At 41.5% G+C, this 18,356-nt stretch overlaps 1 protein-coding gene across 11 annotated transcripts in view; it reads left to right on the forward strand.

Annotated features, from left to right (window-relative positions):
* PTPRT (protein tyrosine phosphatase receptor type T) overlaps positions 1–18,356 on the forward strand; it is a 477,859-nt gene that overhangs the window by 192,119 nt on the left and 267,384 nt on the right. For all 11 annotated transcript variants that reach the window (XM_074553619.1, XM_074553620.1, XM_074553627.1 and 8 more), the window contains exon 6: positions 1,390–1,564. In XM_074553619.1, coding sequence (XP_074409720.1) covers positions 1,390–1,564 — 175 coding nt within the window. The remainder of the gene's footprint in view (positions 1–1,389; positions 1,565–18,356) is intronic.

The raw sequence follows: 18,356 nt of genomic DNA on the forward strand, positions 1-18,356 counted from the left end.
ACCTTTTTTTGGTTCTTTCATTAAAATATTTCCCCAGTTACAATTACATGTGTGTAAAAACAATTCTGACCTACAGCAATATGAACATTTCCCTGAGTTGGAAAGGAAAGAATTGCTATTGTTAATGAAAACCTGCTTTCCATTCTCTGAAACGACAACATTTAATGAAAATAGCCTTGGAAACACCCCTAAAAACTATTTAGTGGAAACTGCCAAAACAGCAATGTGCTTTTCTTTGAAATTCCTAATAAACTGGACAAATGAGCAAGTTGAGGTGTTTATACTGTGGAGAACAATTTCTGGCTAATTCTTTGTCTGTCCCTTTCCAACTGGAAAAATGTGGTCTGGCATTGGTAGAGAGGTTTATTGGGGAATGTTAGATATACAAGGATGTCTGCTCATCCAACCAATTTATTTAAATTGGTCCAGAATCAGAGTTTTGCATCTGAAAAGGCCAAATTTACAGAATCTGTTCATTTGTAGTGTTTGTAGGTGAACACAAAGCCTTCAGCTCCTGTGTTTTCTCATCCAAGCCGGGCTCTAATTACACTGGATGGAAGCGCACGGTGGCAGTGAGAGCTGCCCCTCTGCAGCCTTTACAGGAATTAATCTTAAAATCACAGAATGTCCTGAACTGAAGGGACCCATAGGATCACCCATCCCCAGCCCTGCACAGACACCCCAACAGCCCCACCCTGGGCACCCCTGGCAGCTCCTGGAGCTCTGGCAACCTCAGTGCCCATTCCCTGGGGAGCCTGGGCAGTGCCAGCACCTCTGGGGAAGAGCCTTTCCCTGGTATCCAGCCTGAGCCTCCCTGGCACAGCTCCAGCCATGCCCTGGCTCCTGTCCCTGTCACAGAGCTCCTACTCTGACCAAGCCAAGTGTCCTCAGTGTCCTGCCCCTCATATGGGTTCCCTTCCAGACACTTTATTCTCTTTGTATCCTTAGGACACACCAAAAGCCCAGATATATCTCAACTATTAAATAGAAATGGAAACTTAAATATATCATAGAATCACAGGTTTGGGTTGGAAGGCACCTTAAAGCTCATCCAGTCCCATCCTGCCATGGGCAGGGACCTTCAACTGTCCCAGGTTGCTCCAAGCCCTGTCCAGCCTGGCCTTGGACACTTCCAGGGATCCAGGGGCAGCCACAGCTGCTCTGGGCACCCTGTGCCAGGGCCTAAGCACCCTCATATTTAAGGCCCAGCTCACACAGACCTGGCTGAATCCTTCCCTTGAAAAGCCATGCTTATCCAAAACCTCTCCCAAAAACGAGAAAGTAGAACTCTGACCACGTTAATCACCCCAAGGAGCGACTCACACACAGATGCACCAACACCTAACCTACCTGTCTCCATGATGGCATTATTTCTCTCTGCCCCTGCAGCAGTGGAACGGGAGGGACACAGCCCTGATGGTCACTCGAGTGGTCAACCACAGGCGTTTCTCAGCCACGGTCAGCGTGGCCGACACGTCGCAGCGCAGCATCAGCAAGTACCGCTGCGTCATCCGCTCCGACGGCGGCTCCGGCGTCTCCAACTACGCCGAGCTCATCGTCAAAGGTAGGAGCAGCAAACCATCTTCATGCACAAGGAGGGCTTCCTCCTGGGGGATAGCTGTCATATTTTCTGAAAAATTCTCTTTGCCCAGGATTTCTTCTCCTGGAAAGTAGAGGAACATCAAAGAAAAATGAAAATGGTAGTTGTTTGATTCGCTTCTCCTGTGTTTTGCTGCTTTGGAATGTGGTTTGGGCATTGTTTAGCAACTGGTTGTTGTTTTATTAGTTTCATGTGAATTGTTTTAACTTAATAACCAATCACAGCTGGCTGTGTCGAGACTCTGGAGAGAGTCACAAGTTTTCATTAGTACCTTGTTAAGGTTTTTGTCAGTATCCTTTCTCTATTCTTTTATTTCTCTATAGTTTTAGTATAGCACAAAATATAATATAATATAATATAATATAATATAATATAATATAATATAATATAATATAATATAATATAATATAATATAATATAATATAATATAATATAATATAATATAATATAATGCCTTGTAAGAATACAGAGTCAGATTCTCAATTCCTCCTCCATCTGGAGAACCCAGAAAATACCACAGATAACTGTCTATAAAAACTGGCATTCTGTTGGACCTCCTTTCATTTGTGTTAAAATAAGGAAAAAGGGTGAAAGTGACATGAGATTAAGTTGGTATCTCTGGTATTTGAATTTAAACTTTGGACACAGCCTTCTTTGGGAAGTTTTGTAGTAGAATATGGTGGCTATGAAGGCTTTTGCTGTAGTCAGCTGAATAGTTTGGCTGTCAGTCAGCTTCACAAGCTGCTTTCCTTTCCAGTATTTTATCAGGCAGAAATAATCTTGTGGTGGAGCATTGCATGTCAGCAGAGACTGTTCAGGGCTGCTGGCAGTAAATGCTGGGGTTGATTCTGCTGGCACTCTGAAGTCCAGAATGAAAGCGTCAGTAGTTCTTGAAGGGTGTTTGGATTTTAGCCATGTTAATTACCATGATTCAAGAGCCTGACACATGCAAGAGGTGTCTTAATCTCACCTTCCTGAGGCAGGTGGTGAAGTGTCATCCCCTATGCTGGGTTCTTATTTATTTATTTTTTAACCCAACCTAGAGCTGCACCACTGGAGTGCTCACTGACTCTAAGGTGGTGAGTTCAGAAGGTGGCTGAGTTGTTCCTGAGGTACTCTGTGTTTGGGGTAAGAGGAATTTCAAGTCTGGGTCTGCTCACAGGGTATAATTTACTGATTAAAATGGAGGGTATGAAAGCAGAGAGCAGCTGTAGAAATGAGATCAGGTTGTCCACTGTGCTGCTTTCTGCCAACTGCTCTCCTTTGGTGATCAGGTGCCTTTGTTATGCCTTGGAGTGTTGTGTGGTGCAGATGTTTGGACCACACAGATCACGAGGAGAATGCTTGTGCTGGATGCCAAGTGCTTTTCATTCCCACCCAGTGATCTTGTATCTTGCTCAAATCTGGAGGAATTAATTCAAGATTAAAAGGGGATTGCGCTGCCAGGAGTGGCACACCTAGGACTGCACCACAGCTAAATAGAGGGATGGCAGATTCCATAGCAAGCAGCTATCAGAGCATTCCAGGCTCAGTTAGGTTCCTGGAATTCACGGAATTCACAGAATGACTGGGTTGCAAGAGACCTCCAATGTCATTGAGTCCAACCCAGCCCCAACCACTCAACCCTGGCACCCAGTGCCACATCCAGGCTTTGTCAAACACACCCGGGGATGGGGACTCCACCACCTCCCCGGGCAGAACATTCCAAAGCTTTGTCACTCTTTCCATGAAAAACTTTTTCCCAATCTCCAGCCTGTATTTCCCTTGGTGCAGCTTGAGAACTTCATGTTTGTTGATACAAACAAGTTAGAAAATAAAAGAATAAATTAAAACCTGATGTCCAGCAGGAAAGATGCTGACGGCTTCATTGCTGGGTTGCTCAGCAATGCACCCACCTGGAAGGAACTTGAACAGGATCAAATTGTTGTGGAAGGTCCCATCCTGCTCCTCATCCCTGATTAGGAAGCAGGTGAGGTTAAGTGGCTCATTTGAGGTCAGTTTGGTGCTACCCTGTGACACACTGGGGCTTCCAATCAGCCTGACTAATTTTAGTGTGAATAATAGCAAATTTGTAATGCATGTGCACAGGCGGAAATGAAAGCAAATTGGAATTGTTTAATTCTGAAGAGATGATTATTGAATTGTAATAATGTACTTGAGCATACATTCAATTAGCCTGTAATTGAGGTTTTGCTCAATTGATAGTCCTGCTCCTAAACCTGCTAAATCCAAGCTAAATCTCTGCTTCTCACGTGATTTCTCTTGATCAGAGGAACGTAAAATCACAGGGTGTTTCTTCAACAAAGATTAAGATTTAAAATTGTGTTTTAATTGAAGATTTTAATTGAAAGATCTGTTTGCTTCCCCATTCATAAGAAGCTTTATTGGAGTATTTAGAACAGAAAGTACTTCACATTTCTCAATATTGAATGGAAAAGTTTGGTAGATATCAAAAGAGAAGTTTTACTTTGAAATGTGGATACTCCTAAACCCCAAATTGGGCAGTAAATACCTGTTTTAGCACATGGAATGATCAATGAAATTAAACACACCACTTTGATTGTCTGTGGGCAGCTTCACTAAGAGCAATGTATTATTGAAAAGAAATTACTGGCAATTTTTTACAAAAGAATATAACAGTATTAGTTCCAAATTATTCCAGTATGTTTAGTGGCAGGAGATACATTTGTAATCCTGTGAAAATGCTGTTCTCTGGGCAGCTATTTGCAGTATGTGCTAATGCTTCTCTGTCTTCTGGCTTGAATAAATGACAATACATTTATTCTTCTCTTTGCACTCTCCAATCATAATAGGCAGGCCAGAAAAACCTATCATTTCCATCTGCCCCCCTTGCCATCCTTTGGTGCTCCAGTGGAAATAGCTCATCTCTATTTCTTCTCTCTCACTGGTGCACATATAGTAATTTAATACAATTTTGTACAGGGCAGTTTAAAAAAAAGCCCAGAGATTCTGTGTCTCACTACACTGCTCACACCTGAATGGAACATTTCCTGCCTGTAATTTTCTTTAAAGTAAAAGCTGTGTGGCAGTTCCTCGTATTCTGAGCAAAATGTGGGCCTTGCTTGTATAAAGATTGTTTAAAATGCTGTGGAAATTGGCTAGAATGTTATCATTTAAGGTCTGTATTAATGCTGGTGTCCTTCCAGGACACTTGTCACATTAGGTAAGGCTGTGGATAACATTTTGAACTCTGTGGGGGTGTATGGAGGAGTGTTTGCTGTTGGTTTTTTATTCCTTGATCCCTTTCAGGCACTCTGGATGCCCAAATTAATCACTCACTATATGGTAGGAATCCGAGCAGAGCTGATAAAGAGGGAATATTACAGCATCTATATCCTATTTTTATGAGCCAGTTTTTCTGAGGTTTTCACTCTCCAGAAGCCTCTCAAAATTAGTTTCTTGGTACCTGTTGCTACCTTAACATCCTTTTAAGGCTCCTGGCATTTTTGTAGGGTCTGTTCTGCTGTTACAGGGTCAGGAGGAGCCTCTTGAGCCTCAGTCCAGCCTCTCCACAGACCTCCAAGGGGATGTTCTAGCTCTCTTCAGTTTTGTCTTAGTGGATTTTCAAAGTGTTTGGCTGGAAAAATAACCTGCCTCTCACCAGAGAGGCTTTCTGTCATCCCTGTGGTGTTTGGGACAGCTCACTTGTGCTTTTATCAGGCTTTTATCAGTCACAGGAGGAGCTGATGCCTTGAGTGACGCCAGAGGGAGAGGTGGGCTCCTTGTCAGAGCTGTTTATCATTCTCTCTCTGGGTCTCTCCTGGTGTGATGCTCATCACTGCAATTCCACCATCTGTTTATTGACTCACCAGGTACACGCTGAAATCTGCTCCAGTGATTGAGTCTCTTCCTAAAAGCAGGCACCAGAATTTACAAAATAAAACTAACCCCAAACCACAAAACTGAGGAAAACAACATAGACAGAAGCACTAAACAATGAACTAAATCAAACAAACCTGTCAAATTGTTGGAGTTGAGATACTCAGGTGTGAAAAACATGATAAATAATTTCCTTTTAAAATAAATCCATATACGGAAGCTTCTCCAGTATGAAATACACTTTGAAATTTTCAGATTTACAGTTCTAAGACAGACTCATCAAGGAAAAGCTCTACAGGTATTTTGCTGTCTCCGTATTTATTACTGGAGCTGGCTCCAGAATAGTTTTAGTTAAATATTCAACAGCAGTAAGTCCCAGGAGGAGAAATAATTTTCTGGAGCTTTAAAATCATAAGAAATGAAAACATCTTTGTTCTTCAGCTGAGGCTGATCCTGGGCTGGAGCTGGTTCTACAAATGTCACATCAGGCTCTCCACTGATTTCCTTGCAAACGCAAAGTTCAGTGTGGGCATGGAAGTGTGGGATTCATTTGTGTGTAACACACTGGAATGTGTTCCTGGGATGAAAAGAGAGTTCCATGTAATCATAGAGAAGGCTAACTCCAAAGTTTTTCACTTCCTATAGAGCTGTTATGGATGAATTTGAAAAGACCCTTTAAATATTTTCTGTATTGGTTAGTTTTTTGGAGGGTTTTTTTTATATTTTCATGCCTGATACACACAGATCGTTCTATACCCCGAGATAGTAATGCCAAATGTGCTCATTAAAATGGACAAATGGGTAAAATATTGCCAAATATTGCCCCCTTGCCATCATGGGGTAACATAACCTCTGCTGGTGATGCTCAAGTCCCCATATTTCACCCAGGAGGTGGGGTATGGATATGAAAAGTAGGTTCTGTATTGGAACTGTCCTCTTTTGCCATCAGGGTGGCTGGAAGACCACGTCTCTCTGTCCTTTGGAACTCTTTGGGAGACAAGTTCAGCTCTTTCATGTCTGGTTTAGATTTTACTGTTAAAAAAAGCATTTTTTCCACGTGCATTAATAAGCAGCTGGCAGATGTGAAGATTCCTATCTGAATTTATCAGGTTCATCCAGATCACAGAAGTTTCTGGGCACCTTTCAATTCATCTGCCCGGGTTCTGCACATTAATCAGGGCCCTCAAAGCTCTCAGCTTGTGAGCAGGAGTCAGTCCCTGTGTCAGGACGCTGATAATGAGGTTCCCTTGGGCTCCATGCTCTCTCTTTGCCTGTTTCCTTCCAGTTTGTACAAGTACAGTCAGTGTTCACAGTGCTGTGCTGTGAGGAGCTGAGTACAGATCTGCTAAAACACCTGATGCCTATCCTGGGCTGACATTCTGATGCTTGTATCCCTATTTGTGTGTTCTGTTTATGCTGGATATCATGTTCTGTGCCTCAGGACTGGCTCTGAAGAGTGAAAGTTTTGTTTTGGTTTCTTATCAGCTGCTCCCCCACGGCTGGTGGGACACACAGACAGGGCAGTACATGGTGCTGCTTTTGCTTTTTGCTTTGCTTCTGCTTTGCTCTTGCTTTTGCTTCTGCTCATTAGTTAGTTTAGCTCAGCAGTCTGAATTTTTCATAACTGTTTCTCCTCTCCCTTTTTTGGAACCACTCCAACCTGCTCCAGACTGGGCCCTGGGAACACCGAGAGTTTGTACCTTGTGGCTGCAGCAGCTGCCCCAGCACAGGAGGGACTGAGAACAGAGTGACCATGCCCAGAGAGACTTTCTGAATTTGTTATCTTTTTCAGAGTGGTGTCATCCAGTATTGTTCATTCTGTGTGCTGGAGGTGCTGTGCCTGTTAAATAAACAGGTTCTTTCCACTTCTCTCTGAGGAATCCTTCCCAAACCGGTTGGTGGCAGGGGCTGTGTGGGTTTGCTTTCTGAAGGGGCCCTTTGGAGGTTTTCTCCCAATTTTGCCCTTAACCAGGACATGATGCAGCTCTGAGCACTACACCCAGACTGGGAGGTGCAATCCAGGCTGTTTGTGAGGATTGTGCTGCCTGTGAAATATCTGAATGAAGGAGAGTGGCTCTGTCATTAATAGAATGTCTGAAAAAGCTGCTTCTTCCTTTATTTCTTTGCAATCATAGTGGTGCAGGGAATGTAACAATCCCTTTGTTGGTGTTGGCCGGTAATTACCTGAACTTGTCACTGCTCTGTTTAATTCAGTGCAGCTCAGTAGCTGTTGCTTTAACTCAGTTTTAATCATGGGGTGGGTGTGTGCTAGGAAAAGAGGAGGCAAAGAGATTACAAGCACTCCAGCTTCTCTTCTTTACATCCAACTTCATATCTGTGAAGCCAATGAGGGAGATGGAAGACAAAGCTGTTTTATTGTAGATGTTCAGTAGTATGAAACATGAGTCCTCTCAAAAGGAAATATTTCCCTATGTTTAACTTCCAAAACAGAGGTGGGAAATGAAGCCATTTCCTTGAGAAGTGATAAATGTGCAGTTTATAGAAAGGATCCAGTTGTCAGCATTGCATCCAGTGCCACACAGACCTGCAGTAATGGTCCAGAATATGTTTCCTGTTTATATTAATGAACAGGGTGTAAACAAACATATTCAGGGGGAATACAAAGCCACAAGGGGTACAAGATAAGTTCATAAACTAATAATGTATTCTCAATTCAATCTATATTTTTCCCAAATTTTTGTTTCTCTCTTCAGCAGCCTTATTTTTGTGTTCCTCTGTAAGATGAGCAGGGAGTACTCAGGGTTTAAACTCGTCCTTATTTCTAAACCAGGGAAATGATAATTGCTCTCCTATCATACCACTAAATACATTATATACATGCAAACCTTTTCGTTTCTAGTTAGAATTATTAAGGAGGTTTAAGGCAACTGCATAGAAATTAACTCAGGACTGTTGATGCTCAGAAAAGAATACCAAGAACACAGCTATGCCTTTGCTACCTGGAATTGTCCTTGCAGTGAATGACCACCAGATATGTCCATTATCAAACCAACCTGGCAGCTTTTCATTCTTTGCTCCTTTTTAAAGTGCAGATTTTTCATGCAAATTGATTGTTAATGATCCTCACGTTACATTAAAATTCAAAATTACACTTTTTTTTATTTGCTTATGACTGAACTTAAAGACTTCGCAGGAGAGATGAGTCACATTCATTGTTAACTCTCTTCTGCTCATCCTTCCTTGCCTGCTTTATTGTAGGGAAGTTATTAATGGGCTTCTCCTGAAAAATAGGATCAAAAGATGTTGCTAATATATCCACCCTGTGGTTACAATGCTGTTAACTGCTTTCCATTCAAGAAAACTCTTTTGAGCTGTCACCATTTGTGGATGTTGATGAAGATTCTGGGATGGTTCAGGCAGATTTGGGCACTTATGGGGTGTAATTGTTGAGCATGAGCTGTTAGCTCAGCAGGACAGGAATATCCCTCTTGCACCAAAATCTATTTATTTTGCAGAAAAAAACCAACAACAACAACAAAAAACCAACCCAAAACAAAACAAACAAAAAACAAAGAAACAAACAAAAAAACCCAAAGAAACAAAACACTAAAAAAGTAATGTTTTACTTTATGTGAAATGCAAGCTAAGATGCACCAGATTTCTTAGTAAGAACGGATGTTTCTTAGAATCTTTAACAATAAACCTGCAAAAAAAAGGGTGTATTTGCAATACAGCGAAACCTGTAGATCCCATGTATGTGGGAGGAACCAGTATATTCCAAAGAAAAGAGAAAACTATTTCTGTAGATGTAAATACCTAAAGCCAATATGGTTACTGGAACTTGTAAAAATTTTGCAGCACCAGGTGCTGAGAAGCTGAGGTACTGATATCTTTCAGACATTCCTGCAGCTAACAGGCTTTGTGCAAAATCCTGCATTTGCTGAAGGACGCTGGACTAAGGAGTTGAACATCACCTTGGAAGGGACAACTTCTGCCCTGAGCCAGGTGCTGATGAATTCCCAGCTGTCTTTGCTTTGATTTGCTTTCATTTTTTGCTGGCAGCATCCTGTGAGTCTGCACAGTGCACGGTTGGGTTCCTTAGGATGTGTGAAACATGCGCCCAGAGTTTATTTTTATTGTTTTTAAACACACTGCAAGGCAAGATATAAAACAATTAAAATAATTTGTTGCTTCTTTACATTGCCCTGACTTCCTGAACTCAGATTTCTTTTGTTTTGTACATCTTGGAGCGCTTTGGATTGTGGTGAGGTTTAGCTCTTAAACAGTCTCTTCAGAGATTGCAGGTCCGGTGCCACACACACTCTTCTCTCTCCTTCCAAAACACCACTACAGACTCTGCAAGATTAAACTCCTCTGCTGGTCTAGAGGTTGGTATTTACAAGCTGAGCCTCTAATCCTGAAGTAAAAAAGGCTGAAAGTTCATGAGGAAATAAATGATGGAGCTCTGTAAACACTTGGCTGATGATGGGGCTAAGGATACAGCTCCAGAATCTCCTTAGCCTCCAGTCTGGGAGCTGGTAGAGGCTTTTGGAGTCTGTGAGTGGTGCTGAGATCATTGCAGGAGTTTGTGTCAGGAATTCAGGTGAATGGGATTTTTAGTGTTTGCATAGCATTAGCTCTGAATGCTGAGCTGGTTTGCTTTCTGAGCCACTGCAGCTGAGCTCCAGGGAGCAGCTGATGGTGATGTTTGCATTTGTCCTGTCTGAATGAAGAGATTGAAGAGCTTGTTGCACTGTTAAGGAAAGAATGGTCACTTGGAAGTTTGTTAATTAAAATTGTGAGACCAGGAAGCAGCCAGAACTGCAGTTTGGAGTGGAGATGTTGCAGCCCTCCTTTTCCATCTCTACCCAACTGAAGAATGCTTCATTTTTCAAAGCAAATCATTTCCCTGCATCCATTCTAGCTGCAAGCTGATGAAATACTCCTCTCATAGAACCACCCCTCAAACCTGTTGCACTGCTTTCCAGCTTTGCTCTGATGTGCTGATTTTCTGCCATGGCAAATTCTTCCTCTGGTACTGGGAGGCTGCTACAGGTCACACCCTCCCCATCACCCCTGTCCAGCTTTTTTTGTGACTTTTAAAGGTGATTTAGATCTAAGACCAGAAACCTGCTGAGCAACAGAGTGATGGTGACAGGAAGCCCTGCAACCAGTTTATGAATTGGCCTAGGAATTTGAAAAGAAAAACCCATGGTATGATGTTTTCTAGCTCCCAAAAGTCCACACTGCCTGTTGAAAAGCTGCACTATTACACCTTCAAGGTGAGCAGGAATGGTTTTAAGCTATAATGGAAGAGATTTAGATTAGATGCTGGGATGAAATTCTTTACTCAGAATGTGCTGGTGCCCAGAGCAGTTGTGGCTGCCCCTGGATCCCTGGCAGTGCCCAAGGCCAGGCTGGACAGGGCTGGGAGCACCCTGGGACAGTGGAAGGTGTCCCTGCCATGGCAGGGGCTTGGAATGAGGTGAATTTTAAGGTCCCTTCCAACCCAAACCCTTCTGTGATTCTGTGCTTGTGCTCTGCTCTGGTGCCAAGATACACAAAACCCCTGTCTAAAGAAATTATTCCAGCCCTCTTTCTCCTTTTTTTTTTTCTTAACAGGTTTCTCTCCAGTGCATCTCTTGCCTCTCTCTCTCTTTCTCAGCAGGAAACTTTCCATCAGTGCTTGTTTGCATGTGAGGAAGATGCAAATAGCTGCAAGACTTGGGCTCTCTCTGTTTGGATCCCATAAATCAGACTTTGCATATGCTTTACTGTCCTATTTATTACCCTGCAGCTACTACTGACTTACATGACAGACTACAACTTCCAAACTGTTTGTTCCCTCAGCAGGGTACAGACACAAATTAAAATGGAAGAGGTTTGGATTACTTGCTTCTACAATTGTCTCTTTTCTTTCCTTCACATTACAGCAAAACCTTCTTTTGCTGCTGCTGTTTATGAATTTTGACTGACCCTTGTGAACACTGCTGACCATATCCTGCTGCCTTTTGATCAGCAATGGGGTATTATTGAGTCTTCTGACCCAGATTGCTCATCAAATAGTGATTTATCAGTGTTTCCAATGATTCTGAGGTTGAAATTCTAAATATAAACACTTCTGTGCTTGCTCTTACATTGTTTTCTCCCACCTCCCTTTGACTTAACCTGTGCTCTACTTGAGGAACCTTGTAGATAATTTGGTTTCACTTCTGTCAAGAATATGTTGCTGGAAGGGTGACCCAGAATCTTGGTACATTAATTTTTTTGCCTTTTGGTGAGGCCATTCAGAGCATGCAGCAATCAGTCTGCTCATGGAAGATTTTATGCTCATTGTCATAGTCAGAAACCCAACTGCTCTTGAGAACTGAAGTCTTGTCATAAACAAGCATTTTATATCTATCTGTCTATCTATCTATCTATCTATCTATCTATCTATCTATCTATCTATCTATCGCCACCAGGATTCCTTAAGACTGTTTGACTGATTTTTCTTGCAGGATTTAAAATGGAATAATTAGGAAAAATACATTTTTTGTCTCCAAGAAAGAAGTTTTTCCCCACATGCTTGGTCCTCTCAAAGCCTGTCCAGCGAGATTTGATTCAGCATTAGTTGACACTGCATTTAGTCAAGGAGACTAAGGAAAATCATTCTGGTATTGAATTATCCTCAAATTCACCATAATGTCTTTATAGCTCATCTTTATGGAATCACAGTACTGTTATAGTCTTTGGAGTGGGATTATTGGTGTTTCCTGAGCAAAAAGGGAATTTTAATAGCCTTCATTAGAGCTGTGATAGTTTCAATAGGGACCAGACTATTCTCTCTTCCAGGATTTACTTTCAACAGAGAGGATGAGAATTTTCTGTGTAGCTCAGCCTCAGGTGTAGCAGCTCTACACTCATAAGGAAGTTTTATTATTTTTCATATATCTCACTTCAATTACAGCTGTCATGACAGGAAGAAAAAAATGTTTAATCTCATTCGACATTTTGTAAAATGCAGGCCACAGAATTCACAAGTCATTCTTGCATCATGAGCACTGCTGTATAAATAAAGCAGAAGAGTCTTCAAAAAAGATTATGATTGAAAGGTTTTAAATTATAGAAAATCTCACCAGCCTTAGATAAGCTCTTTAAATACTTAATTATCTTCCCTGTGTAGCATCTATACCTTATTTGAGTGGGATGTTTCCAGCTTTTGCAGCTAACAGATCTTAAGCTTTTCTTCTAAATATAATCAATCTTGAAGTATTGAATGTGAACCTGTATTGATCACAATCTTGGCTTTGTTTGGTTAATTTATGTGTCTTAAGTGTCTTCACAAGGTCCCTTGTTCTGTTGAAGAACTGCTGTCAGTTCTGGGGAAAATATATCAATCTGGACTCTCAGGTATTTTTGTGAAATATTTTCTTTTGTTTCCACAATGAATGTGTTTCCTTACCAGCTTTGTTCTCTTTATTGTTGTGGAATGGGGAAAGCTTTATGCGCATGGATTATATTTTATTTCTTTCCCTAATTCTATCACAAGGAAAGGCACTATAAACCTGTCCTGCATGGTCAAGGAAAATAACTTGTTCCATGAGCAGTGTTTCATGTGGCAGGAGATCATTGCCCACATGGTGAACTTCTGCATCCAACAGAAACAAATAATACATAAATTATTGAGAAAGTCTCCTGGAGACCTCACAAATAACTAATGGGCACTTGATGGAAGTCACTAGTTTTCAGTTCAGGTGTGGTTAAATGTAACATTGTTTTTAATCTGACTCCCTTTTGGTGTCAGTCCCAGGAAGAAACCCCCTGAGCCCACCCCAGAAGGGATTTCTGTGCCACAGAAAAGCTTTCACAGCTGGGACATGCAGGATTTTTGTGTGTGCTCCTGCACCACGTTTGTAACCCTGCACACACAAGGGCTGAACTTGTACCTCAGCACCAAAATGTGTTCCCTGGCATGTTAAATTTTGGGTATTTTGAGGGAATATGGAGACTCCTGCTGTGCCAAGCATTTGGATCTGTGCATGAGTGCCTTGGGAATCCTGTGCTGTTTTATCAACACAACTGTCCAGCAAAAATGAAGGATGAAGGAAGGGACATTGTGTGTGACCTTGCTGTTCTGAGAGCTCTGAGCTCCAGCCCTGCCACCTTCCTTCTCACAGCAAGTGCTGTGAGAGTTCAGGAACTCATCCAGGAGGTGAAACTCTCAGATTTGCAGTAAAAAATTGTGCAGAATTCCTTCTGTTGCTCTCTGTACTTATGTCTTTTAACTCTGACAGGAATAAAGCACAGAAAGTATTTTGAGATCTGGCAACCAGACTGTCACCAGCATGAGCTGAGCTGCAACTTTGGCCATTATACACATTCTTTTGGAGTAAATGAGTCTCAGATTTTGTTTGGTGCTGTCTCTCCCACCCTTTTCCTTTCCTTTTTTTCAGGAATAATGAATGGTACTTTCAATCCTCCCCAATTTCTGGAATGGTTTTTGTGAAATCCCAGCACCTATCACCCATCATTGCAGCTCTCAGGGTGAACAGCACACTGTGCAGCATATTGGAATTTCCAGCATTTATTACTGCCTCAAAGTGCATTATGTGAGAAAAGAAAGAGCTGATCTTTTGCTGTAATACTGTGGAGTCTCTCTGAGGGAACAGCCTAAATCAAGAAGTATGTTTCAAGGCTGAGTTTTAAACTGGAAATAAACAGAGATACAGCCCAGGAGAGGGAGAGCTGGAAGGAGTGTTGTGGTCTGCAGGGTATTGTGAAACTCTCTGTATCATAAAAAGCTGAAATAAAAAGAGAAGTATTGAGTGGTAAAGAAAGATTCACCTCAACTATTATCAGGCACTTCTGGTGTGTCTGCCTGCTGCATCTGGGACATTAGATTACCAGAGCTGGTTCTACTGCTATTGCTGACTTTTTATGGGAGGTGTGGGGGATTTTTGGACCAAATCCTGATGTTTGCTTCATCCCTGGGTTTTTTATGTGGGCAGGGAGAGGGAGGGCTCCTGTCACTAAAGGTGTCACCGATTATCACTGAAGGGGACAGACAAAGGTGATACAGAGACTCCATCATCAGAAGGCATGAAAAGGCACTTTATTATTAGAAATTCACAATTCTTATAGGAACAATTGTGGACCTAAGACCTGATTGGCCTTTAGGAATCTTCTCTCACCTGTTGGTCAAGAAGGGACAACTCCTTCTTGTAAACATCTTTGACAAACAGAGGTTGCCTGCCAGGTGTAGAGATTGAGATAATAATTGTTTTAATTCTTTCTCTGGGCTTTCTCGCAGCTTCCCAGGAAAATCCTGGGAGAGCTGTGTCTCTGCTCAGAGGATGAGTGATTACCACAGGCTCCCAGCCAGAGTGATCCCTTCTGGTTAATATCTTGGGTTTCTCTTTGGTTTGGTTAGGTTTTTACATCCAGAATTTACTTATGTTTAGCAAAGGCTCCGTTTTTATCATTTAATTTTTATTTTTGTTGCATACATCTCAATAGGTTGCCAGCCTTAGCTGTGAGTTGACTTTTTTCTTTCCTGTTAAGTTTGCCTTGATCATTTGGGGTAAGTGAACCCACAGCCTGACCTTAAATGTGAGGGCTTTTTCTGTGGCTCACAGTGCTTGAGACAGAGCCTCCCTGCTTGTTCCAGCTAGAGGAGAATCAGATGGAGTGAAACAGGGAGGGGGAAGAGCTGAACAGATGTATTTACTTGGAAAACACAACTTAGTGCTCACCATCCCAGCTGGCATACGAATAGACATATGTAAACCACGGAGTGTCTGTGACCTCTAAGCACATGAAAAACACCCCAGAATATTTTTACACTGTGTGCTCATAGGATTTGCTTCACTCTCTAAAGCCTAAGGAGCCTCAGAGCCATCTTTGTGGCAGCTGAACTTGCTTTAGGAACCTGCATTTTACTCCTGGCATTTTTGGGCTGGGGGATGTTGTAGAGGTTTAGCAGAGAGTTATATTTCTGCTTCAAAAGCAGGAATGGATCAGACTTATCCGAGGTGTGAGCAGGAAAAAATAAATGATATAAATGATCATCAGCAATGGACTTGCTGCTTAGCTGAGTGTGGCTTCCACAATGATGCTGCCAGGAACAACAGGAAAATAAACTTTCTAACACAAAGCATGCCCTGAATACCATGTGAGATCATGAAGGAACAGCCTCCTGAAGTTCACACTGTGCATCTGGGGAGGTGTTCTAATAAAAGCTATTTTGAGTGGCTGTGTACAGTAAATTAGCAGCCTCCTGTATTTACTGCGCTCAGTGGTATGCACTCTACTGCCTGCTTGAAAAGCTGTAAAAAAAGCAAAGATTCTGCCTTGGGTAAAACCATTGTAGGTATTTGTGTCAGCTCTGAGGTTTTTATAGGCACCTGTTCCTTGCCTTTCTCATTAGCTGCTCTCCAGGGCAGCAATTGCAGTGACAGCTATAACGTTATCCACTCACAGACACCTCTGCCCACATCAAAATGTTTTGCTGCAGGTGAGGTGATAATTTTCCTTGCATCAATCAAACTTCTGTCAGCAAGATCAGACAAATGGCCCTCTGGCTCCTGCAGCATATATTTATCCTGTTTTCAATCTGAACAGGAGAAAATACAGTAGGTAATTCTGGTGGAAGGGAATGGAGGAAATGACCAATAATTGGCCAGTAAGACACTTGCATTGATAGGGTTATTCCACAGTAGTGGAGGTTTATTTGCAATTCCAGCAGTGTGGAGGCTGCACTATTGATACCTGTGGCTTTAGATGTGTTGTTGTGGAAAGCAGAAGAGGAAAGGCAGTTTATTTCAAAATATCGGTGCTGTGTCTCCCACCCATTTCCTTTCCTTTTTTTCAGGAATAATGAATGGTAGTTTCAATCCTGCCCAATTTCTGGCAGGCTCTGGAATGCTTTTTGTGAAATCCTAGCCCCTATCACCCATCATTGCAGCTCTCAGGGTGAACAGCACCCTGTGCAGCATATTGGAATTTAATGTTAATATTGTATGTAAAACGTGTATATTTTTGAATTTGTTTCTCAATTAGGATAGAGTCTCTACCATGTGCTTTCTCTTACCTTTTGTGTCTATTAACCAAACCAATGTTCCAGGCAGTTGTGCCACAAACCAAGAGGCAAAAAAGTTCATTTTGTTGTTGGATATGTGAGATACTGTGTTTATATCCTTAGGGAGAAATGGGTCAACTTTTATTATCAAACTGTGAAGTGCTTTGTGACAAAATGTCTTTAAGTAACACAAACCAAAACAAAGCCCAGCTCTGTACTGGAACAAAGCACAAAAAGCACCAGTGTGGCACAACTTTGATTACATCCCCGTGTTCTTCTTGTCCCATTGACCCCTGCAGACACCACCAGGCTTTGCTTGTCCTAGAAGCTCATTTTAGGAGAAAAAGCCAGCTGTGCTTGCCTCAGCTGGGCTGTGTGTGTAGGGATTGGCTGCTGGAGCTTTGTGATGGTAAAGGAGCAGAGCACTGTGCTCTTCCTTCTGTTTTCTCCCAGGTTATATATATATATATATACACACATTTACATTTATATCTATATTTACATTTATATTTATATTTAATATATTTATATATGTTATATATATATACACACATTTACATTTATATCTATATTTACATTTATATTTAATATATTTATATATTTTATATACTTATATATACATATATATACACACATATATATACATATGCATACATGTACATATACACATACATATACATATATACATATATACACATATACACATATACATATATATATATATATATATATATATATATATATATATATATAAAATAACCTGTGGTTGTTCAAACAAAGCTTGTCATAGTTAGAATCATTTTGGCTGGAAGAGCCCCCCAGGGCCATCAAGCCCAGCCTGTGCCCAATCCCCACCGTGTCACCCACCCCAGAGCACTGAGTGCCACATCCAGGATCTCTGAACATCTCCAGAAAGGGTCTTTAGGGCTCCTGAAAGGGAAAAAAAAATCTTTTTGTGTGCACAGCAGAGAATCAAGCTGGGTATTTGCTGAACTTGTGTAAATAGATGGAGATGGGAAACAAAGTAAAAGGCAGCAATTATGGCAGTGATTGCAATTCTCCCAAACAAACAGAAATTTGCTTGTTAGTTGGCAAAACGAGGCATCCACCTGCCAGAGCTGGGTACCCAGGTCTGAGCAGAGCAGACCTTTCTTGGAAGACTCCAGACTTCTGCTTTTCTTCATGTGTAAAAGTGGCTGAGGACTTGCTCTCTGAGGGCACTGAACGAATGCTGAAAATAGCCGTACTTGAGACCACTTCACGTGATTATTTCTGATTATTTCTACAGTGGCTGTAGCTCTGTGCCAGGGTAAACTTTAAACCATGGTGTATTTAGGGCAGTGGCTGCAGTTCCCCAGGAGTAAAGCACAGGGAGATCCTGCCATGCTCTCTGTCATGTGGGAGAGCAAACATGCACTCTAAACCTGTATTTGTTATCTTTTGTGAGGAACTGAGCCCAGGGGACTTAATGTGGTATTTAAATGACTGTGATTGAAGCCAATGGCATAAAATGTGTCAGTGTGTTAGCATCACTTACCTGAAATTATACCTCAATTTATGTTAAAGGAGTTTTCTGATACCTTGAGAGGGTCTGCAGCCTGTTTTCTATTGCAGGGGTTGGTATGTTCCTGTTTGGAAGCATCCCCTGGAGAGAGGAAAAAAGAAAAGTATTATTTGCATGTAATTACATTTGTATTTTTGAATTTTCCTGAAAATGGAATCCAAATATCTTCTGGATTCCATTTTCAGAAAAATTCAAAAATACAAATGTAATTAGAGGAATAAAATCATAAAGGATATAGAGTGGTAAATCTTACCTGAAATCAATATTCAGGAAGAAAACAAAATTTTGTGGGATGTGCACAAATGTGCTAGTCACATATTTGCTATATCAAA

The sequence above is a fragment of the Zonotrichia albicollis genome, chromosome 17, assembly GCF_047830755.1.
Source record: "Zonotrichia albicollis isolate bZonAlb1 chromosome 17, bZonAlb1.hap1, whole genome shotgun sequence".
Lineage (NCBI taxonomy): Eukaryota > Metazoa > Chordata > Aves > Passeriformes > Passerellidae > Zonotrichia > Zonotrichia albicollis.